Genomic DNA, 24867 nt, shown 5'->3' on the forward strand with positions numbered 1-24867 from the left:
GAGGCCATTGATTCCCACTAAGACCCACTAAAGATCATGTAGTATTCACTTTGTTTAGCATATTATTATTATTATTATTATTTATTATTATAGCATATGAAGTGTTACTTACCTGGAAACGCTTTCTTTCTGCAGAGAGTCTTCCCTGTCCCAGCACGGCCACATTGCAAGGAGACGGTAAGGTGGAAGAGCAAATATGGACTTGTATAATTTAAAACACTAACCCAATATAAATATGAGATGCCACTATTAAAATGAAGACTAATAGGATGGAGTGAAGGATTTAATGGCTCAATATGAGCTATGATAAATGAGACGCCCTTTGTGATCAGTTGTGTGGTGATATGTCTTTTTTTAAACACAGAATGATAGACTGCATTTAGTCCCAAATTCACCCTTCATTCATTTTATACAGGTTGCCAATGAAGAGACTAAAGACCCAGGTAAAAATATCTCCTTTTAGATAATTATTTTTATTGATACATTCACATTATTTGTAAATGCATTTGTTCATTGTTCTATCATCCTCCACATGCATTATCATCTGTTATGTTGTGGTCTTCAAAACTTACTTGTCATCTAAATTTCTGTTGCCAACAGACTCTGGACCAGTTGAAAAGAGTCATCATCAAAAGGTAAGAATAGACATTGTCTCCATTTTTCAAAAAAAAAAAGCTTCTTTGACACATATACCACCACTTTACTGTGTAATGGCTGTTTCTGACTGTGCAGGAACATGGTCTGATCATACCACAGCTCCTGGGCAGGGGGGGGGAGCAAAAGAGAGTATTCAGATAGGACAACATGGGATCACAGCTGATTATTTCTATGAGGTACAGGCATGGAAATGCTTTCCTTCTCAAACAGCAGCAGCTGTGATCTCATACTGTCCTGTCTGTATACTCTTTTGCTTCCTCCACTGCCCAGGAGATGTGGTATGATCAGACCATGTCCCTGTATGGTCAGACACAGCCATTACACAGTACACAGCAGGGGCACATTTATAAGATTATCTCAGCACAGGAACATTTTATTTAAACATTTTGGAACTTATTATTATTCCGAGATCTATTGATTAAAATGTTGATTAAAATTAACATTGTTCATGGGAAAACCCCTTTAAATGTCCAACCCTTTAACAAGCCATGCAGCTTGACTCTAAAGTCAGGTGGCAGTGACTAGATAGTCTTATCATTTGCAAACTCTTCTGAATTCTAAGTTTATACCAATGGTCATAGCTAGACTTTCATTTGCCTATGGCAAAGAGTCAGTTTGCTACACTATTACTGTCTCTAAGCACCCTGGCCAAGGTAGACTGGCTTTTTGGCACGTAATTGACACCCACACCTCTCAACCTATGCCCCTACCAATAGTTGGCATCTAGTATGGTGAGTGTATTAGACTCTTTGGTTGAATATAGTAATGGGAGGTAGTTGGAATATTCTTAATTTTCTAGTTTTAATATTTTATTTGAATGAAAACCTTTAAAATGATCTATTACACAAAGTTTTATCTGAGGGAAGAGGCAGAGGCAATAAAATTGTTTTGTATGGTGCAACAGATACACAGTTGGGTTTTTGCAAGCAAAGATGAGATGTCTCAGGCTTGGGAGGATGTAGCAGAAGGCAGCCTGGTGTACGTGAAGGTACCAAGTAGTGCTTTCTTCCGGACGAATGTGGGATGGAGTAAAATCATGGTATGTTCCACATAGATACTGTCCTGAACATGTATGTTATGCCTAATATTATTGTATGTGCGCCTCATGTTTATAGTGCTAGTTGCAAATGGCTGCATATGTGTTTACTTCTTTTAGTTGGAAGAGTCTGAACCCATTTTCTCAGCTGATGACCCCTTATTGTCGGAGGAAGTAACAGTGAGTACCCGATGGAGACCTATAATGAGTGCTACATTTGGCTTATGAAAACTCACATTTATAGCTTTTTCTTATTATTAACAGTACTCTCTATTGTCAGGAGGAAGACTTTGATAACCATGATGAGATTGTAGCAGTGCTGCCGAGCATCAGCCCCAGGATTCCCTCAGTAAGATTTCTTCATATGATCAAATTTTCTTCTGGCTCTTACAGTAAGGTGATATTAAAGAGTAACTATAATTTCATAAAACTTCTGAGATGGCATGTTAAAAGCCTTGAAAGGTGCGGTCTGAGTGCTGACTTGCATCATTTGCTGGGTAACATGCTTCCATCATTATTTATTATCTCTGCTTGTGTCTGTATTTCTACAGGCCATACACTGTACATATATAGTCCGATAAATGCAGACGGAAGTCCAATGGGCACATTTCTCAGTAGAATATCTCCTTTCATAAAGATGTATGCCAACCTGGAAACAGTCAACTGTGCTCACTGACTAAACATTGTCAGTTTTCTCTTTGGAGGTGGATGACGCATGCTGCTTGTCCTGCTCGCAGGACAATATTTTAAAGTTCTTGATTTCCCCAGCAGTGAGCAGCTACCAGGTGGTAATCTTGGCAATAGCAGCTTTCATTTATTGTCTGTGACACCCTCAAAATAGAGGAAAGTCTTTAAAAATAACAGAACCCCAAGGGGGAAACTTGCGAGCGAGTGGCCAAGTGACCAAAACTGCATCCACCCAAGGTGGCCAAATGGCTGCACAACGATGAAACAAAATCCAACCTTAAGTTCAGATGAACTTACTTTTGGAAAGTATGATGTCTACATAAAAATTGACAAAACACACTAGTTTGTTCCGATTTATGGATTACTCTACTGCATGTAAATAGTAGACCCGTTTTCTAAGTGGACGAGTGCGATGTGATTGGTATGCAAAGTTCAGCGCTTGTAAAAAGGATGTCCAGGTTGAGGAGAAAGGGTCTGCTTTGTTTCTAGAAACAGCAATATATCTGTCTATGGATTGTGTCTAGCATTGCAGTTAATCCAATTTCACTTGAATAGAAATATACATTACAAATATTACTGTTTTTAAAGGGGTTGCAAGCTTTCTGCTTAAATCCTAGAATTACCATACATTGACATGTAATAGCATAAGAAACACAATGCTTTATGTCATGGGTGTGTCAGGTTTGACAGTCATACGGGGTCCGGCTGTAGAAGGTCGTTGCGTTTGGCAAACATCTTCCTGATCCTTTCATGATCACTCTCCCTTTAGGACCCAACAGTGATCCTCACCTTGCTTGGGGATTATACCTTTAGGACCCAGCGGTGATCCTCACCTTCTGCTGCTAATTATCACACCGTTGCTGGATCCTTAAATAAGGCCTTATCCTTAAATACACTCAGTTTCTCCAGAAAGTTGCTGGTGATAGAATGTTCTGATCTATTCGGGCCTGAAATTCTAGTAGTTGGCTAGAATTTTCTTGGAGTTCCTTCGTGATTCTTGCCATGTTTTCTCCAGTGTCATCTTGAAGCTAAGTGTATTCCCATGTTCGTTTCCCTTGAATGTATTTTAGTTTGCAGTGGGGCTGACTAGTACATGCCTCTCCCCCTCCCTACCTTGGGCCTAGCTTTAGGGTCAGCTAGGGTCAGGTTTCCTGCTCGGTGATAAGTGCAGAACCTATATAAGGTCTATAGGGGAGTCAGAGTTTGTTGTTTGAGCTGTTTAGGGGTCTCCACTCCCCCTTTCCCTACTTGTGGGGCACCCTTCCCTTTTTCTGTCGTTATATGCTGGGTTCTATCCATACCCAGCGTGAGACTTTAGGGCTTATGTTAGCTCACAGAGTGAAGTCCTCGGAGTCCATAAGTAACACTTGGAAACAAGTCGCAGTGTCCATCGCTTACCAGGTTGGTAGCTGCATCTGACTCGCCCCCTGGGCCGTGGGGTACCCAGAACCGGGCCTTCTGTACGATGCTGGGGGTAGTAGTGGCAACCCGATCCCGTGGTTCAGGGTGGTCAGACCAAGTTGTGGCAGTCTATCAATCAGTGCTTTAAATGTCTGACTACGCCACCCGTGGATTGCGGTCAGGGATAACCGCCGCTGCAGGCAGGCCACCGGGGCTGGTGTTGGTGTGCAGCACAGAGGTTGAATAACTCCCCACGGGAGGAGCGTAGCCCCAGGGTAGTGTAGGTGGATGTTGGGGGTGATAGTGCAGGCCGCAATAGTAAGAGTTCAGAGTCCGCTTCAAACAGTTCAGGGTCTTTATTGTACATATTATTAATGACCCAACAGTAGTACCGGTTAGGAATGGGCCTGGGTGTCTGAGAGCATTCGGTGAACCCCACTGGTCAGGGTGAGTGTGTAGGCCTACCGTTCTCTCTATGCTCTTTCTGACTATCCCCCTTTTCGTGGTGTAATAGCCCACGTCCCTGAGCTGGCCGTGTACTTCTCGCCTGTATGGCTTGCGACTTGGGCCTTGGGTACCTTTTGCTTTCTCCTTGCGGTACTGGTCCCTCTGTGTGGCGGAGCCTCCAGGCTTCTTAGGCCAAGGGACCTGAAATCCCTCGCGGGTTGGTTCTCTGCTGCTGGGCTTATAACCCTGACAGCCTCGGACCCCAATGTCCGGTTGTGTGATTCTCTCAGCCAGGACCGGCTCTCGTCGCCTCTGTCCCTGGCTTGCCGTCTCTCCTCTGCCTCACGGACTCCTCAGCTGCTGCTGACCTGTCCCTTTTCTCTGAGAACCCTTCTGGTCACTTCAGAAGTGGGTTCTGATCTCTCTAACTCTGCCCCAGTTCCAGCTTTTATAGGGCAGCCAGCTCCCCCTACTGGCCTGGGACAGGAGGTGCTGCATGCTAATGGTCCCTAACCAGGGAACCTCCCTCCTGCTCTCAGACACAGATTATTGTTTGTGGCATCCAGGCCTGGGGTGACACACATCCTCTACTAAACAGGTGCTGAACCTGCCCAGCACGGTTTACAAGCAGGAGGACCTCCTGTATCTGCTCTCAGCATCTGTGCAGTAGACCACAGAACAGCCATTTTGACAAGTTATGGGGGCAGCCGTTTGCTTACATGCGTAACCCATGGGCACTTATTGGTTTAACGGGGTTGGCCAAAGTAAGAACTAAAACGTTTGTGTTTCTTATTACGAGTTAGAAAATTTGGGCAGAAAGCAGACAACCCATTAGATGTACCTTAGAGAATATATCACAGGACAAGTTTTATCTGCTTAAACATCAGTCATCAGTGCTACTGCACCTAACAAGCAGTACAGCATGTATAAGTGCCCGAGCACTGTGCCGATTGTGAAGTATCAGATAATTAGTATTCTGACACATCTAATATGAAAGTTAACGATGTGAATAGCCATCAGGGGATGTCAGAGCAGCATACTGAACATCGCACCTTGGGCTGCCATGATAGTTCCCTTTAGGAGTAGGTGAGTAGTTGGCGACTGAGATATAATAATTTTGATTATAAATACCAGATGTTCTTCTTACTATGAAATCAACAGCTTCGCCTCATAGCACTAAACATTCCTTTGTCTGGGGACATGACGGGGATCCGGGGAGCTGACTTACAGTGCTATCGTCAGGCTCAGGAGATGTCTCTTTTTGGGACATTCAGAGCACTTCTCTCCTCCTCCAGTCAATCCCTGTCTTCTATAGTGAAGAAGACTGACAGGGGACTTCCCATAGTGAACTTCAAGGTAAGCAAAAGCTACAGTGTGATCATTTATTATTGATCTTCAGAGAATGTGAAGATGCAGCTAAATACTATTTCTTCTTGTCGATAGGGAGAAATGCTCATTAGGAACTGGCACTCTCTTTTTGATAGTAAATTGTCCATCCATAAGTCTGGTGTCCCAATTTATTCTTTCAATGGAAGAAACATACTCAGTGACCCTTTATGGTAAGAAAAGTATTTTTTTCTATTTTCAGCACAACAATAATCTCTAAAAACATAAACAGTTTAAAAAAAATCTAACAAAAAGCAAAACTTCATCTTGAACATTGTGTGCAGAAACACTGGTTCTCTACACTCAATATGCAAAACTTCTGGTCTCCAGAATTGCAAGAAGTCTCAGTATAATCACCCTGCATCCCTCAACAAACACAGAGCTTGAAATGAATCGCTCATTAGGGAATCTTTTCAGGAATCTGTCACCAGGTTTTTGCTACCTTACCTGACAGCAGTATGATGTAGAGGCTGTGATTCCAGCGATGCGCCACTTACTGGGCTGCTGTTACACCTCAGGATTTGATCCGTCAGTCTTGTGTTTGTCTGCCAGTGTCTCTATCTGCTGAGCCACTGGAGATCCGGTTGCTGTCTAGGTGCTGATTAACCTTTGACTTTCATCCACTCGTTTCTTACAGCAGGTATTTTCCATTTGCTATTTGGTGTATCCTATCACTCGGCAGGGGCTTCTGTTTAAACATCACTTCTACCTCTGTTCCCTGCTGGTGATAGCTTACAACTACCCAGTTTGGTGTTGAAGGGGTAGTCCTTATTTGTAGCTTTATGTTGTAGTGATCTGAGTGTTTATCTCTTTGTCCGTATTCCTATTTAGTTGGTTTATTCCTTCCTTTCCCTATTTGCCTCCTTATCTGTTGGTATGTGTTTTTGTGTGATAGTGGTATTCATTTATCCCATTTGTCTTTGTGTCCTGTTTCCCTTATATTTCTGTCCCATGCCTCATGGAGCATTGTAAGGTCAGAGACCCAAGCCTCTGTACCATCAGGAGCATAGTAAGGTCGGAGACCCAGGCCTCTGTACCTCTGGTACAAGGATAGTTAGAGTCCCAGTTCCAGGGACAGTTGTAGGCCCTTTGGCCCCTGTCCCTTACTTCTAGCCATCACGTTGTGACAGTTGCTTGCTGCAGTTTTGATGAAATCACTGTTTTATCAGCAGGAGATTATCATTAGAGGACTACTAAACCTGCTGCCATACTATGAGCTTGGCATATTCCCTCCCCCACCACTGATTACAAAAATCATTTTATTCGCTAAGAAATAATAATTCTGGAGCATCATTTCTTTGTTCTATTTCTCTATTATTCCTCCCGTAAAAGTATGAACAAATTGACAGCTGGGTGTTACCATCTATAATATTTACCATATTGTCAAAGTAGTGTGTCTCCACACATTTTGATACAGTCAACTTTAATTGGATAGTGTGGAGTGCACACTCCCCACTGGTAGCACCCATTTGGAAATTCATACATTTTCAGGATGCCTAATGAGCTAAAGGCACAAAGAAAATATGCTCCAGAATTGTGTTCTTCTTAGCAAATACAATTATTTACTAAAACAGATTCGCCAGAAAAGCTGACAGCTCCTCATTAAAGTGAATCTATCGCCACATTTGACCATTCTAAACTATTATTATGGGCATTCAGGTTATAGACTGTTGAAGAAAGTGATACCTGTATGTCTCAGATCAGATGCCTGGTTGTGGATAAATCATCTTGTATCACTTTATATAAATGACCTCTTCCAGGCTCTGGGGAGGACACTGCCTGGAAGATAACTCTGCCTCCAGAGATTATTATACATGAAGGGGAGTTACCAGTGTGATGTGTGATGGCCGCTCTCTGCTCCCCTGATCTCACTGCTGAGCTGTGTGTGATTATACCTGACACATCTTCAGGTTCCTCTCAGCTTCAGCTTCCAGCTCACAGGCAGACAGAGTTGTAATATTGTTGCAATACAGCAGAGCTCAGAGAGCTGCAAAAAATGTGTTTGCAAGAAGACAAATTCCATTACTCCTGTTCTGTGTTAGTTACTTGTCTCACACTGGTAACTCCTCCCTCATGTAAAATAATCTCTAGAGGCAAAGTTATCTTCCAGGGAACATCCTCCCCATAGCCTGGAAAACGTCATTTACATGTAAGAAAAATGTGGATTTCTCTGGAATAAGACATCGGATTGCAGATATCAAGGTATCATTTTATTCAGCTGCCTATGACCTGTGCACCCATATAGGCGGCTTAAGGGGGTTGATCCTACTGACAGATTCTCTTTAAGGTCAACTTGCAATCTCCATGGCAAAATCTAATTTACAGTTATATTTGAAATGTCATGATTTTTTTAAGGATGCGCATATTGGAGTAGATTTATCAACTGTTTAATTCTTAGACAGTGCAAACTGAGACAAAACAGTCTTAAAATCCATGTACATGAACCAACTGGTATCACAAAACGACCAGCCATCAGCTACTTGTTTGCCAGTCTGTGGTACTTTCATATCCTGTGTACACAGGTAGACCGTGCTTCAGATGTGCATTGAACTATCTGCAACAGATGGTTGAGTGCACAGAGGCTGCCATGGTTCTCAGCAGCACAAGCCCTGTCTACACTGAATGATGTGCTGCCGAGAACGATGATCTTTTGTGCAAACAAAAAGATCATTTCATCCAACAAACAAGCATTTTGCTTTTTTCTTTGAGTCATTGGCAGCCTGCTTAGACTGCAAGATTATCGTAAAACAAGCTCTACTAGGAACGATATTTGTCCAGTATAAACTGACCTTTAAAATGAGCCAGATTTAACAAAGTTGTGCATGCTGTTTGATAAAATTGGTGTAGCTTTGACTGTTCAGTTTAATTTTATACAACTTTTTATTTTTCTTTCTTTGTGTCAGAAATATACGCCAAAATTTAAAAGCATTTTTGTCACACAGTGTCGAACCCTAAGCCATGCACCCTTTCCACTAATCCACATCCCTTTTTAAGTGGTCATACCACTTTGTCAGAAAAAGTGTAGAAAGTGTCTAAAACTCATAATAAATATTGTTAGAAGTCATAAAAGGCAGTTTGTTGGTGCAAATTCTGCTTCAATTCTAGTGCATTTAACTTGATAAATCTCTGCTATTGTTTGTAGGAATTAATAAGTATTCACAAATAACTGACTGTATTTTCTCACTTTCAGGCCACATAAGGCTTTCTGGCATGGCTCTAGCCAAAGGGGGTCTTTTGTCCGTGGCCGAAACTGCAAGGAATGGAGAAATCAAGTCAATGCAGAAGGCCTTGCATCACCATTTACAAGTCACTGGATCCAAGAAAATGATTCCTTTAGTTGTACCAAGACGTTAGCCATCCTATGCATAGAAATAGCATTCCCATATCACTATATGTGGTGATCGCAGATCCGCAGCAGCAAACCATGCAGGCAGCATATTTATATTCCTATATTTATATTGTATACATAACAAGCAATCATGTCAGCACTTGCTTCTCCTTTCACAGCTGCTGGACATCACACGTACAATCTAGAAGTACTCGAGTTGTGACCTCAAAACAGTTTACTACTGCTGTGCTTATCATGTTGTGTCTATTAACGGGAACCTGTCAGCAGGTTTTTGCTAACTCATCTGAGTGCAGCATGATGTAGGCAAAGAGACCCTGAATCCAATGATATATCACTTAGATTACTGAGTGCAGCAATTGTGACACAATCAGAGTTCTGAGATTTAGCATGTAGCAGAGCTGAGAAAGCTAACCCCACCCACACCAGGTTCTCTATGTACATTTTTCTATTGTCAGTGAGCTGCTTATCACGGGAGGGGGTGGAGTCGGACTAGAAGGCACTCACTGCTGTAGTCCAGGCAATGATAATCACCAGGTGATAAAACCTTCGGAGTAAGTAAACAGCATACAGCCTGACATGTGACATATCTTTGAAATCTGAACCTCTACCTCATGCTGTCCTCAGATTACAAAGCAAAAACCTGCTGACAGATTCCCTTTAAATAGCAGCACCATCAAAATACCAACATTTGCACAGAAACGCCCATACCATTATCACATAGAGAATTTTGCCAGCATAATAGCACAACAAGAATGGAAATAGAAAACCATTAACACTGGACAGGGGAGCACAGAGGATATGCATAAGATGCCCCCTCCCTCCTTCCCCTCTAGTTATTGCATATTCTGCAGCTCTATATACTTTCCTTAGCAGAAATGACCTGAATCAGCACCAGGTTTCCTTGTAGATCACTAACTGGCAAATGGTTTTATGGAAGTCCGTAGTCTGCAACCTATAGGCTTAAAGATGGCCAAAAAAATACAGACTACATGAAAACTTCTGAGTTTTAGGACTAATTTACCCTTCATGATAAGGGGGCTATATGAGGATTACGCACCTAACCCCCTTCTTCCTCCAGTTTCCCCCACTATCATATTTTGCATTAGATCATATTCATTTACTGATATTATAAGAAAATTATACTAATAAGTCCCCTTTTAACCCACCAGTATGAATATTTAGGTTTATTCTGTGATTAATTTGTGAAAATTCGTAATTATCACTTTTTGTAAAAGTTTATTTAAAGTTCAATAAATGATATTGAAATAGTAAATATAAAAAAAATGACATTATTATCATTGTAAGGCCACGTTCACACATTCAGTATTTGGTCAGTATTTTACATCAATATTTGTAGGCCAAAACCAGGAGTGGGTGATAAATACAGAAGTGGTGACGTGTTTCTATTATACTTTTCCTCTGATTGTTCCACTCCTGGTTGTGGCTTACAAATACTCCAGTGTGACCCCCAGTCTAGTGCATGCTCTCCCGGCGTAGAGATGTGGTCCATGAATGAGCGCTGAATGGCCACTACTGGACTAAATAAAGTGAATGTTACAGTAGAGAAACACTACAAAGAAAGTTAATAATTATCAAGTCATCATAGAGACAGATCGAGCATAGATCGAGCATAGATAATGTTCCATAGACTATGCTATGCAGGATGGTCAAGGTTGACAAATGGATTCATAAAGATTCTGGAGTTGTGCAATTAGCTTTGGTTTTTCCATAGCGTGATTAAATACATTCTTCATTGGGCAACTGGTCTTAAAAAAGTGGCCAGTGTCCACTTTGCAGTCGTCATTGTGCAATATTGTGTGGATTTTCCATTTTTTGCAATGGATAAATTCACAGAAAATTCACAAAAAAATCTACAGGGGTTTTCCTTTTTCACGTTTCTCACCTTTATTGGTTAGCGCAGTGTAAAAATATTAAAAACAGATGGTACTCACTCTCCCAAAGTTCAATGCCGGCTCTACACTTCTGCTCAAGTCTCTGTGTAAAGGCACGTTCACACATTCAGTATTTGGTCAGTATTTTACATCAGTATTTGTAAGCCAAAACCAGGAGTGGGTGATAAATACAGAAGTGGTGACGGGTTTCTATTATACTTTTCTTCTGTTTGTTCTGTGACACCCCAGGGGTCTGGTTGTCACAGTGATAGAGATATTACGTCTGAGAGCAGGTGGGAGGTCCTTTGGTCAGGGATCCTGTGCATGCCACACCTCCTGCCCAGCCTTGGGAGGGGAAGAACTTCCCCTGTATAAACCCGGGGCTGAGGCAGGGTTAGTGAGTCCAGGAAGAGTAGAGACAAGAGCAGCATAGGAAGCAGCAGAGTCACAAGGAGTCAGGGGCTGGCAGCTAAAGAGCTCGCCCTGACTAAGAAGATTCTTTACCGGACCCGGAGTCCGAGGCTGTGGGGACTAACTTCTACCCAGCAGCAGAATCCGTCAGGCAGGGGATTTCAGGTCCCCTGGCCCAGAAGCCCGAAGGCCCGGTCACACGCGTGGGACCAGCACTGCCATCGTGGAGCGGAAGCCATTAGAAGGCCCCGAGTCACCGGCCATACGGGTGAGCACCACACGGTACACTCAGGGACGTGGGCTACTTACATCAGCTTCTAGCAAGGTAGCCAGAAGAGTACAGTCAGCTTGGGAGGCCTACAACTACGCCTGGCCAGGGGAGATCCCATCTGCTCAAGGACTGACCAGGCCCCGTTCGCTAGCAAGTACTCCGGGAGGGTCTATCGTTGTTACCAGTAAAGACCCTGAACGCTACCATACCGTCTCTGAGTGGTTCCTGCTACCCCCATCATCCACGTCGGCTGCCCTGAGGCCATACCCCTCCCGTTGGGGGTTATACTATCACGCTGCACCATCCTTCCACCGGCCTCAGCGGTCTGCCCTGCAGCAGCAGCCCCCCTGGCTGCATTCAACGGGTGGCGTAGTCATCAACCATTTTCTACCGCTAACAGACTGCCGTCCAGTTTGACTCCCTGGGCACGGACCGGGTCACCGCCACGAGACTACAACCCTAAACAGATCCGGCTCCGGGTAAGCTCCCGCGTGCGCAACGCAGCGCGACACAGGCCCAGGGGCGCGTCAACTTTGGCGTAGTCGGCAGGATCTCGTGCCCGCAACCACCGGGTACTGCGTGCATGAAAAAGAGACTTTTCAAACTTACCAGTGGTGAAGATTCCAGCCATCTGTGAAGATTCCCGCCATCCGTGGAGTTTTCCCGCCATCCGGCGCCATCTTCTGCCTTCTTCCCGCCATCCGAGGAGTTTTCCCGCCATCCGGCGCCATCTTCTGCCTTCTTCCCGCCATCCGAGGAGTTTTCCCGCCATCCGGCGCCATCTTGGAGACGCCGCGCGGGAAGAAGAGGGGCGTGGACTCCGAAAGCGCGCGAGAACTGAAGCCCCGCCTCACGTCCGGACGTTGCGTAAGGTCCTGGAAGGAGCCCAGCAGACGCCGACGTCACAGGAGCGCGACGGAAGGTCCTCAACCCTGACGATCCACTGCGGAGCCGCGGCCTACGGAACAGGATCATCGCAAGGTAGGCCACGGTCCACTAGGGGGGAGGAAGATGTCGGATACGGAGGAGAGCTCCACTGCCTCAACCCCCGCCAGCGCTACCTCTGTTGCAGTTATGCCCTTCACCATGCCCTATATCCCGGGAGCAGCTTGGCTACCCCAGTACTCAGGGGAGTCACATACCCTGCATGACTTTAGAGAAAAGCTGGATAGCCTCTTCCAGGTGTACCCCCTCACAGAAGAGCAAAAAGTGAGCATCCTGGTGGCCCAACTAACTGGGGCAGCCAAAAGGGAAGTAAAATCCTGGCCACCTGGGAGGAAGACTGTCGCAGGGATACTAACCCGGCTGAAGGACACCTTTGATACCCGCACCTCAGCCGAGATTAAACTTAGATTCTACGGGTGCAAGCAGCGAGCGCATGAGAGTATAAGGGACTATGCACTCAACCTACAAGAGGCCCTGAGGGCCATTAAGCAGACCGACCCTAATGGAGTGGGAAACGAGGACAGGCTGTTGACCGAACAATTTATAGAGGGTTTATATTGCAATGCCCACCGCACCCAGTTGCGGGCAATGGCCTTACAGGACCCTCATCTAGAATTTGCACAGTTCAAGGACAGAGCCATCCGGGTGCTCCGAGAACCGGCACCAGGTGGCGTTGTGACCCACAGACGCCCCACTACCACTTACTACCAGGAGGCGGCGCCCTTGTCAGCAGGGCCTGTGGGAGCTGATGCGCAGGCTTTGGACAATGACCCGGCTCCAGACCTACACCATCAGGTCCAAGAGCTAGCTAAAAGCGTTGCTGCGCTAACCCGAACTGTGCAGTCTTTACAGGTTTCCACTCCAGGGAAGATCCAGCTGGCATCCGGACCGGAGGACATCCCGTGGCGTCGACCAAGGAGGACCCCACCGGCCAGAGGAAGACCCAGTGACCGATACAGCGAGGACGGACGACCCATCTGCCGCCGCTGCAATCAACCCGGACATATGGAAAGGTACTGTTCTTTAAACGGGCACAACCTGGGGTAGAGGGCCAACCCCCAGGAAAAAGATCACCAGGCCCATCGAACTGGCGCGACAGATATGTGGGAGGACGTCCAGTCTTGCCTGTGGTACTGGATGGCATTCCCATGAGTGCCCTACTGGACACCGGGTCACAGGTCACCACCATCCCGTACGTGCTCTTCAAGCAGTACTGGAATGACTCGGATATTACCCGCTACCCTGACGACGACTTGAGTATCATCGCCAGCAATGGTCAGCCCGTGCCACAGATCGGATTTAAAGAGGTGACCATCAAAATTGGTAGAGTCGAACTGGCCGCACAGGGACTGATCATTGTAGATATTGACAAACATGAGAGTCACCCAAAAATAACTCTAGGAACTAATGTAATTGAAAATTGTCTTGCAGAGGTGATTTTCCTTTTACAGCAGGTTGCCAAGAATGCCAGCTCCGGCGAGCAGCGGGTGCTCCAGAAAGAGATCCGGGCACTGATGCAACGGCAACAAGTGGAACTCTCCGGCGGTGAGATTGGTAGCGTAAGAATGTGTGACCCTTTTCCTATTGCCATGCCCCCAAAAAGTGAAATGATGATTTGGTGCCGGGCAGCTATTGGTCTGAGAGGTAGAGATTACCAGGCAATGGTAGAACCAGTTTACTCAGACAGTAGGCCCACCATTTTGACAGCACGGGGGGTGGTCAATGTACGCCATGGGAGGGTGCCCGTTCGCATAATAAATATCGGGGAGAGGGAAGTGTACCTGCCCCGGTATGCCACGCTAGACAAATTATATACCACTAATCAAAATTCTATACAATCTGTGGAACCCTTGCCTCCATCTCACCCGGAGGAAGGTAACGGCTCTAAGAAAGACATGGAGGACTGGTGTCAGCAACTACATCTGGGTACTGACTCCACTCCCTCACACCAGAAACAAGGAGTCTATCGTGTGGTTCAAGAGTATGAGAGAGTGTTTAGTAAACACCCGTTAGACTTCGGGCGAGTCAAGGGGGTAGAACACCGCATCCCCACGGGAGATCATCCTCCCATAAAAGAGAGGTATCGACCCGTACCCCCTGCACATTACCAACACGCCAAGGGGATGCTTAGAGACATGAAGGAGGCTGGGGTAATCCGGGATAGCTGTAGCCCCTGGGCAGCCCCACTAGTTTTAGTCAAAAAGAAAGACAACACCATGAGGATGTGTGTAGATTACCGGAAAATCAACCGTATCACACACAAGGATGCGTACCCCTTACCAAGGATAGAGGAGTCATTGGCTGCTTTAAGATCTGCTAACTTCTTCTCTACCTTGGATCTCACTAGCGGGTACTGGCAGGTTCCTGTAGCAGAGGCGGACCGGGAGAAGACCGCATTCACCACCCCGATGGGACTTAGCGAGTTCACCTGCATGCCGTTCGGACTCTGCAACGCCCCAGGAACCTTCCAACGATTAATGGAGTGCTGTCTGGGCCACAGAAACTTCGAGACGGTCCTGTTGTACCTGGACGATGTCATCGTATACTCCAAAACTTATGAGGACCACCTGAAACACCTGGCGGAGGTGTTCGAAGCTCTGGCGAGTTACGGCCTAAAGGTGAAACCCTCCAAGTGTCACCTCCTGAAACCAAAGGTGCAATACCTGGGACACGTGGTGAGCGCTGACGGAGTGGCTCCCGACCCCGATAAGATCACCGCAATTAAGGGATGGCCAAGCCCCTCCAGCGTAAAAGAAGTGCGGCAGTTCCTAGGGTTGGTAGGCTACTACCGAAGGTTTATTCCCGGTTTCACCAAAAAGGCAGCACCTATGCAGGACCTCCTGATAGGCCAGTCCCGGAAGGCCAAGAACCAGAAGCCGCCCTTCAAATGGGAAAAGCTAGAAGAAGAGTCCTTCCGCCAGCTGAAGATGGCCCTCACGGGGGATGAAATCTTGGCGTACCCGGACTATAGCCAGCCCTTCATCCTCTACACCGACGCCAGTAACATCGGGCTAGGAGCCGTACTGTCCCAGATTCAGCAGGGGAGAGAACGAGTAATCTCCTATGCCAGCCGAAAACTGCGACCCACCGAAAGGAACCCCGAAAATTACAGCTCATTTAAGCTAGAGTTCCTGGCCGTGGTATGGGCAGTCACCGAGCGCTTTAGGCATTACCTCGCTTCTTCCCGGTTCACCGTATACACGGATAACAACCCGTTGACACACCTGGACACGGCAAGACTCGGTGCCCTGGAGCAGAGGTGGATGGCCCGTCTGTCCAACTACGAGTTCACAATTAAATACCGGGCAGGGCGCTCCAATACCAACGCGGACGCCCTGTCCAGGATGCCCAACCTGCCGGACGGAGGAGAAGATCCGGAGGGACTGGAAGAAGTTGAACTCCCTGCGTTCCACCGTCATGGGACTATCCAGTATTCCCACCGGGTAAGGAGTAAGCAGGCTGCTACGTTGAACCCCTTACCTCACTACAACTGGGCGGAAACGCAAGACAGCGACCCTGCCGTCCGACTGGTGAAGGAGATGCTGACTCGCCCGGAGGCTAGCCTGGAATCAGACGCTCCAGAGGAAGCCAAACAACTATGGGCAGAGAAGAGTCGACTGTTCCTTTACAAGGGGAAGTTGTGCCGCAGAATGGTTAACTCCAGGACGCATGAACTACTCTGGCAAGTAGTGGTGCCACGAAGAGACGCAGCCATGGTGATGGAGGCATACCACGACGGAGCTGGACACTTCGGGTGGAAAAAGCTGGAGTTCCTGCTGCGCGAGCGGTTCCACTGGGTAGGCATGAGGGGAACCATCGAGAAGTGGTGCAGAGACTGTGGCCCGTGCAATCTGAGAAGGAAGGACCGGGCCAGCCAGAAGACTCCCCTGCAGTCCATCGTCACCCGGCAACCGTTGGAACTGGTAGCCTTGGATCATGTAAAACTGACCCCCAGCAGAAGTGGCTACGTCTACGCGTTAACCATCGTGGATCATTACTCCCGGTTTCTGGTTGTCGTCCCCGTCAAGGACTTAACGGCTCGAACAGCAGCTAGAGCCTTCCAGCAGCACTTTTGCCGTCCACACGGGTACCCGGACCAAGTGCTGACGGACCAGGGACCTGCCTTTGAAGCGGAGGTCTTCCAGGAATTCTGCAATCTGTATGGCTGCCGGAAGATAAGGACGACACCCTACCATCCGCAAACTAATGGACTTTGTGAGAAAATGAACCAGGTGGTAATGGATCTTCTAAAAACGTTGCCCCTGGAAGAACGCAGTCTGTGGCCTGAGAAGTTGCCCGATCTGGTGGACCTATACAACCACATCCCGGTAGGTTCCACCAACTGTACCCCGGCTTACCTAATGAGGGCAAGACCTGGTAAGTTACCTGTTGACCTGGAAATGGGAGTCCTGACGCCCGAGGACACTTCACCAGAAACAGACTGGGACACAGAGAGGCAGCAGCAGTACCGGAAAGTACAGGAGAGCGTGGAGCGAAGTCTCTGTCAGGCTAGGGAAAGACAAGAGAAGACTTACAACCAGTATGCTCCCGCTGTTCCCCTGGTACCCGGAGAGCAGGTCTTGAAGAGGAAGAGACGGCTCCACAAGTTGGACGACCAGTGGGAGAAGGACCCGTACACCGTACTGCCCTCAAGCCACGAGAACCCGAAGGTCTGTACCATCAGTAAAGACGGAGGGGAAACCACAGCCATTGTATCCCGGGACCACCTGAAGAAGTGCCCCGAACAACTGAGGAACCCTGAGGAGGAACAGGAAGACCATCCACCCGTGGAAGAAAGGGAAGATATGGTTAGTACCGTGCTCGGGGACTTCCCTCGGTCTTGGACTCAAGTTAATGGTGCAGTTGTGGTACCCGTACTCACCTTCCTCCAACCATCATCCCAAGAACCTACGGAGCAACGGGTAGAGCTGGAAGAGCAGCCGGTCCAGGAGGCAGAAGACTCCACCCAAGCGGAACAGGAGAATCCACCCTCTGCTTATAGTGAGCCTGCCGTACCCCTAGTGAGACAAAGAGCCGGTAGACAGCTGCCCAGTTTACCCTTGACAGCTCCTACACCCTGTAGTTCAGGGCCAGACAGTCAGCTCCGTAGGTCCACTAGGGCCACTAGAGGCCAGTTACCCGCACGTTGGAGGATCTAAATGTTTAAGTTGTTTTACAATGTTTACCTGTTTATTGTTGCTTGTGTGTAATTTTGTGTTTCTAGTTGTTTTTAGGAGTCTTCGGTGGATTTACCGGGAATCCTTTGTATATAGTTGGAGCGTAACCCAGGATGGACTAGAGACTGTTAAGGACTTGGGGTAGGACAGACCCCTACCTGGTTACGTCTCCCTGTGTTGGTGAAATGGACACCTTTGCTTTTCTTCAAAGACTGCACCCGGTTGCGGACATCCGTGACCATCTTATTGTGTTTCCTTATTGTATGTTATTGTTCTTTGATATACCTTGTTATATTTTTCTAAAAAGTGTTTAGTCCCGGAGTACTAAATTTCACTAGGGGGGAGTGTGACACCCCAGGGGTCTGGTTGTCACAGTGATAGAGATATTACGTCTGAGAGCAGGTGGGAGGTCCTTTGGTCAGGGATCCTGTGCATGCCACACCTCCTGCCCAGCCTTGGGAGGGGAAGAACTTCCCCTGTATAAACCCGGGGCTGAGGCAGGGTTAGTGAGTCCAGGAAGAGTAGAGACAAGAGCAGCATAGGAAGCAGCAGAGTCACAAGGAGTCAGGGGCTGGCAGCTAAAGAGCTCGCCCTGACTAAGAAGATTCTTTACCGGACCCGGAGTCCGAGGCTGTGGGGACTAACTTCTACCCAGCAGCAGAATCCGTCAGGCAGGGGATTTCAGGTCCCCTGGCCCAGAAGCCCGAAGGCCCGGTCACACGCGTGGGACCAGCACTGCCATCGTGGAGCGGAAGCCATTAGAAGGCCCCGAGTCACCGGCCATACGGGTGAGCACCACACGGTACACTCAGGGACGTGGGCTACTTACATCAGCTTCTAGCAAGGTAGCCAGAAGAGTACAGTCAGCTTGGGAGGCCTACAACTACGCCTGGCCAGGGGAGATCCCATCTGCTCAAGGACTGACCAGGCCCCGTTCGCTAGCAAGTACTCCGGGAGGGTCTATCGTTGTTACCAGTAAAGACCCTGAACGCTACCATACCGTCTCTGAGTGGTTCCTGCTACCCCCATCATCCACGTCGGCTGCCCTGAGGCCATACCCCTCCCGTTGGGGGTTATACTATCACGCTGCACCATCCTTCCACCGGCCTCAGCGGTCTGCCCTGCAGCAGCAGCCCCCCTGGCTGCATTCAACGGGTGGCGTAGTCATCAACCATTTTCTACCGCTAACAGACTGCCGTCCAGTTTGACTCCCTGGGCACGGACCGGGTCACCGCCACGAGACTACAACCCTAAACAGATCCGGCTCCGGGTAAGCTCCCGCGTGCGCAACGCAGCGCGACACAGGCCCAGGGGCGCGTCAGTTCCACTTATAAATACTGAGGCAAAATACTGACCAAATACCTAATAACTACAATGACTACAACTCACATCACTGCTGCAGACAATCACTGAGCCCAGAAGCTTTTCTGATGTAGCTGATAGCCTCACTGATCGGCTGCAGCGTTGTGCGCTGTAATCATGACATCACCGCTGCAGCTAACACATAGTGACTGAAATAGCAGCAGACTGCCGCCACTGGACCTTGGGAGGGTGAGTTCCATCTGATTTTATTATTTTTACAAAGCGCTGGCGAGTGGAAGGCAGAACATAGAAGTGCAAAAGCCCTGTAATGAAATGTAGTGAACATCCTCTTTAATTTTTCAAAATACCCCATAGATTTTTTTGGGAAATTTTCAATGATTTTACCCAGAAAAGTGCTTCCTCCTCCAGACCCAGCTAACATGTGATCGCCAAGTGCCATTAGGGAGCAGGAGCTGCTGAGTTCTAGTAGATCAGATCTGCTGTTCAAGCAGGAGGCCGAATTTCTCCATAATTGGGGCTAACATGCCAGCCTCAGTTACAGGGGAAACCAGCAATATAAAAATGTATTAAAATGTTGAAATGTACCTCAAAAGTCTTTTATGACCTTATGGGAGGAAATGTTTGAACTAAATGGAACAAAAAAAGACCAACCCACCAGTCCAAATTGCTGTTTCTAGCCCTGCCTCCATAAAAAATAAAAATATGTGTTCAATGTCTAAAACAGTTTCTGCGGAAGGGGAATACAATTTAAAATATTTTTAGTGGTCCACTGTGGGCATAAAAAGTAAAAATGTGAAAAATTAGACATATTTTCTTTTTTTTCTGCTATATTTTCCCTCCCCCTGCACCAGCAAAATAAAAATAAAAGAACATAGCGACATAAAATTTAGGCTCCATGTATCATGAAATAAAGTGGCAAAAAGAATTGAGTATCTAAATGAGAATTTTGTAGAGATATTAAAGAACCAATCATGTCAGAAACGCTATCTATCTCCAGATATAGGCTTTATCTGCAAGTAAATAGCATTAAAACCATGTCTGTTTGACTTACTGGAGCAGCAGCCGCAGGAAGAATATGAACTTAAATCCTCCCTGTAGCCGCTCACTTCCAGCCATTGGGGCGGTGCAGGGAGCGGTTGCAGTCACCCCTCATTATATATTGAACACTGCTGTAATCACGCCCCAGCACTTTGACTGACAGCCTGCTCTACACACACACACGGTGCACACATACACACCACAGTGATTACAGCCAGCAGGTAAATAATGTCACTTTATGTGACAAGTAGTGTTGAGCGATACCTTCCGATATCGGCAAATATCGGATCGGATTGGATCGGACCGATACCCCAAAAGTATCGGATATCGTCGATTCCGATACCGGAAACCAATGCAAGTCAATGGGACAGAAATATCGGAATGAAAATACACCCTTTCTTTCCTTGTAGGTTAATTCTACATGAAGGAAAACAACTAAGAATAATGTAGAATGTATTGGGGGAGGTGGGGGAGACAATAAAGGCATAGAGGTTTAGCCCAATCAAATGGAATAGCAGGAATTAATATTTTTTTTAAGACGTTCTGAGTTACGGAAATATTGACTATGTTAAGTATTTTTATATTTTGTCAGATATTTATGTTTCACTACTTCCATGCTCTTCACCTTCTTTTTTACTTCTCCCACACTTTCTCCTTCATCATCCTCAGCATCAGCATCTTTTTCATCCACTTCTTCTTCACCTTCTTCATCTTCTTTTTCTTCACCTTCTTCGTATTATTCTTTTTTTTTACATTCTTCATATTCTTCTTATTCAACTATTATTCTTCTTCATATTCTACTTCTTCATCTTCTTCATATTCTTCTTCTTCATCATATTCTTATTTGTGACAGGCATTCCTGTAGTTGTTATCTATAAAAGTTTGAACATTACACCTTTCGTTCTGCCCGTCACAAAAGATTTACAACAGGATTTGTCCGCGTTCAGTTTGGCCCGCAGCAGCAGGTCTTTTCCAGGGGCACCACGAGGAGGAACGGACTCACCCCCATACACTGCTTAGTCATCTTCTGCTTATAATTTAGATATTATCTTTTGCTCTGATTTTTAGTCTTATACTTAATGTTCTTCCGCTTTTTGTTCTGCAGCTTCTTGTACTTCTGCTTCTTGGTTTTCTGTCTCTTGTTCTTCTGTATCTTGGTGGTTGTCTTCTCTTCTTTGTCCTCTTGGTCATCTTCTTCAGGGTCATCTTCTTGGTCTTCTTCGGGGTGGTCTTCAGGGTCGTTGTCTTTGGGGTCCTCATCTTCAGGGTCGTCGTCTTTGGGGTCCTCGTCTTCGGGGTCCTCGTCTTCTTCGGGTTGGTCTTCAGGGTCCTCGTCTTCGGGGTCCTCGTCTTCTTCGGGGTGGTCTTCAGGGTCCTCGTCTTCTTCGGGGTGGTCTTCAGGGTCCTTGTCTTCAGGGTCCTCGTCTTCGGGGTCCTCGTCTTCTTCGGGTTGGTCTTCAGGGTCCTCGTCTTCAGGGTCCTCGTCAGGGAGATCCAGAGTGATTGCCAAGAACCATTTCAAAAAGCTTGAACTTGGAAATGTAGCAGAAGGTACAAGAAGGCTGAGGAACTACCGAGGACCAGCTGACGGTACTGGAACCCGGATGGGTAGCAGAAGGTACTAGAGCCAATGGAACTACCGAGGACCAGCTGACGGTACTGGAACTCGGTTACTAAGCAGGAGGTACCTGTGCCAGAAAGCACTACCAAGGACCAGCAGACGTTGGTGGAACTTGGATACCGAGAAGGAGGCACCTAATCCAAAGGCACTGCCAAGAACCAGCTGACGGTACTGGAACCCGGATGGGTAGCAGAAGGTACAAGAGCCAATGGAACTACCGAGGACCAGCTGACGGTACTGGAACTCGGTTACTAAGCAGGAGGTACCTGTGCCAGAAAGCACTACCAAGGACCAGCAGACGTTGGTGGAACTTGGATACCGAGAAGGAGGCACCTAATCCAAAGGCACTGTCGAGAACCAGCTGACGATACTGGAACCCGGATGGGTAGCATAAGGTACAAGAGCCAATGGAACTACCGAGGACCAGCTGCAGTTACCAAAACCCACAGTCCTACAGGGGGTGCTTGTTCTATTGGCACTATGGAACCAGCCTTCATTGCCAGATCCCGCAGCCCACATAGGAGTCACCTAAACTGCAGGCACCATAGAGTCGGCTAACCCGACCGCAACACGACAGGCAACGCATTGGAGGCAAAGTGACGTTGACACTACCCGGAAACAGCTGGCGTGCTGGAACCAGGCTGGGCAGGAGGGAGAACCCATGCCAAAGACACTGCCGAGAACCAGCTGACGGTACTGGAACCCGGATGGGTAGTAGAAGGTACAAGAGCAAATGGAACTACCGAGGACCAGCTGACGGTACTGGAACCCGGATGGGTAGCAGAAGGTACAAGAGCCAATGGAACTACCGAAGACCAGCTGACGGTACTGGAACTCGGTTACTAAGCAGGAGGTACCTGTGCCAGAAAGCACTACCAATGACCAGCAGACGTTGGTGGAACTTGGATACCGAGAAGGAGGCACCTAATCCAAAGGCACTGCCGAGAACCAGCTGACGGTACTGGAACCCAGATGGGTGGCAGAAGGTACCCATGTAAAAAAAAGTTTCAAGGCCGCGAGCCGGCCGCAGTTACCAAAACCCACAGTCCTACAGGGGGTGCTTGTCCTATTGGCACTATTGAACCAGCCTTCATTGCCAGATCCCGCAGCCCACATAGGAGTCACCTAAACTGCAGGCACCATAGAGTCGGCTAACCCGACCGCAACACGACAGGACAACGCATTGGAGGCAAAGTGACGTTGACACTACCCAGAAACAGCTGGCGTGCTGGAACCAGGCTGGGCAGGAGGGAGTACCCGTGCCAAAGACACTGCTGGGAAACAGCTGGCGGTGCTGGAACCCAGGGTAAATACTAAAAACAGAGTGGAGCCAGAGGCGTAATTGGAGCAACTTTAAAATCTGTAGTAGTGTGAATGTCGACAGAGCAGGAGAATTTGCCGGACACACAGCTGGGGATCAGCTGACGTTACTGAACCCCAATAACACTGGAGCAAGCGTTGATAGTGCAGATGGCACTTCTGAGCAGCAACTAGCGGTATTGGAGCCCAGGGTAAATACTGAAAACAGCTGGCGTGCTGGAACCAGGCTGGGCAGGAGGGAGTACCCGTGCCAAAGACACTGCTGGGAAACAGCTGGCGGTGCTGGAACCCAGGGTAAATACTAAAAACAGAGTGGAGCCTGAGGTGTAATTGGAGCAAGTTTTAAATCAGTAGTACATTGGATGTGGACAAAGCAGGAGAATTTGCCGGACACATAGCAGGGGAACAGCTGACGTTACTGAACCCCAATAACACGCCAGTGTGGTCACTGCATTCTGAGTCTTCTATCCTTTGGATTATGAGCTCGGAGAGACTGAGACACAGGACAAGGATGTACGTGTCAAACAAGCTCTAAACTTTATTACAAAGCATGGGTTTTGTATTCACCCTGAAGGCAGGAAACGGATTTACCATATATGGTTTGATTATACAATTTTAGCACACAAAGACTGATTTCTATTCTCGTGCTTGTGTTGAAACATTCAATTGGACACATTTGATTAGACACATTTAATTAGATACATTCTGATGACTAGCAAGGACGCATTATTGATTCAAGAAGGAACATTCACAGCTGGTGTTTTTCTTTGACCTAAAGTAACTTTCAGACTTATATAGCATAGATGGGGTCTTTGAATTTGAGGGGCCTCATCTTCTGCTATAACACCAGCAAGTGTTGACTGTGCAAACGGCACTTCCGAGCGCCAACTAGCGGTATTGGAGCCCAGGGTAAATACTAAAAACAGAGGAGCCAGAGGTGTAATTGGAGCAAGTTTTAAATCAGTAGTACAGTGGATGTGGACAAAGCAGGAGAATTTGCCGGACACACAGCAGGGGAACAGCTGACATTACTGAACCCCAATAACACGGCAGCAAGTGTTGACTGTGCAGACGGCACTTCCGAGCGCCAACTGGCGGTGTTGGAGCTCAGGGATAATACTGAAAACAGAGGAACCAGAGGTGTAATTGGAGCAACTTTAAAATCTGTAGTAGTGAGAATGTGGACAGAGCAGGAGAAATTGCCGTCCGCACAGCAGGGGAACAGCTGACGTTACTGAACCACAATAACACGGCAGCAAGTGTTGACTGTGCAGACGGCACTTCCGAGCGCCAACTGGCGGTGTTGGAGCTCAGGGATAATACTGAAAACAGAGGAGCCAGAGGTGTAATTGGAGCAACTTTAAAATCTGTAGTAGTGAGAATGTGGACACAGCAGGAGAAATTGCCGTCTGCACAGCAGGGGAACAGCTGACGTTACTGAACCCCAATAACACGGCAGCAAGTGTTGACTGTGCAAACGGCACTTCTGAGCAGCAACTAGCGGTATTGGAGCCCAGGGTAAATACTAAAAACAGAGGAGCCAGAGGTGTAATTGGAGCAAGTTTTAAATCAGTAGTACAGTGGATGTGGACAAAGCAGGAGAATTTGCCGGACACACAGCAGGGGAACAGCTGACGTTACTGAACCCCAATAACACGGCAGCAAGTGTTGACTGTGCGGACAGCACTTCCGAGCGCCAACTAGCGGTGTTGGAGCTCAGGGATAATACTGAAAACAGAGGAGCCAGAGGTGTAATTGGAGCAACTTTAAAATCTGTAGTAGTGAGAATGTGGACAGAGCAGGAGAAATTGCCGTCCGCACAGCAGGGGAACAGCTGACATTACTGAACCCCAATAACACGGCAGCAAGTGTTGACTGTGCAGACGGCACTTCCGAGTGCCAACTG

General features: G+C 47.2%; 1 protein-coding gene across 2 annotated transcripts in view; it reads left to right on the forward strand.

The window, feature by feature from the left end:
• LOC141272540 (uncharacterized) overlaps positions 1 to 10247 on the forward strand; it is a 48867-nt gene extending 38620 nt beyond the window's left edge. For both annotated transcript variants that reach the window (XM_073683361.1, XM_073683362.1), the window contains exons 14-22: positions 136 to 177; positions 416 to 443; positions 601 to 635; positions 1562 to 1696; positions 1814 to 1873; positions 1974 to 2042; positions 5390 to 5584; positions 5672 to 5787; positions 8805 to 10247. In XM_073683361.1, the coding sequence (XP_073539462.1) occupies positions 136 to 177; positions 416 to 443; positions 601 to 635; positions 1562 to 1696; positions 1814 to 1873; positions 1974 to 2042; positions 5390 to 5584; positions 5672 to 5787; positions 8805 to 9015 (891 nt within the window). In that variant the 3' untranslated portion in view covers positions 9016 to 10247. The remainder of the gene's footprint in view (positions 1 to 135; positions 178 to 415; positions 444 to 600; positions 636 to 1561; positions 1697 to 1813; positions 1874 to 1973; positions 2043 to 5389; positions 5585 to 5671; positions 5788 to 8804) is intronic.
• The last annotated feature ends 14620 nt before the right edge of the window (positions 10248 to 24867 follow it).

The sequence above is a fragment of the Phyllobates terribilis genome, unplaced genomic scaffold, assembly GCF_046119375.1.
Source record: "Phyllobates terribilis strain yellow unplaced genomic scaffold, ASM4611937v1 Scaffold_5__5_contigs__length_657084704, whole genome shotgun sequence".
Lineage (NCBI taxonomy): Eukaryota > Metazoa > Chordata > Amphibia > Anura > Dendrobatidae > Phyllobates > Phyllobates terribilis.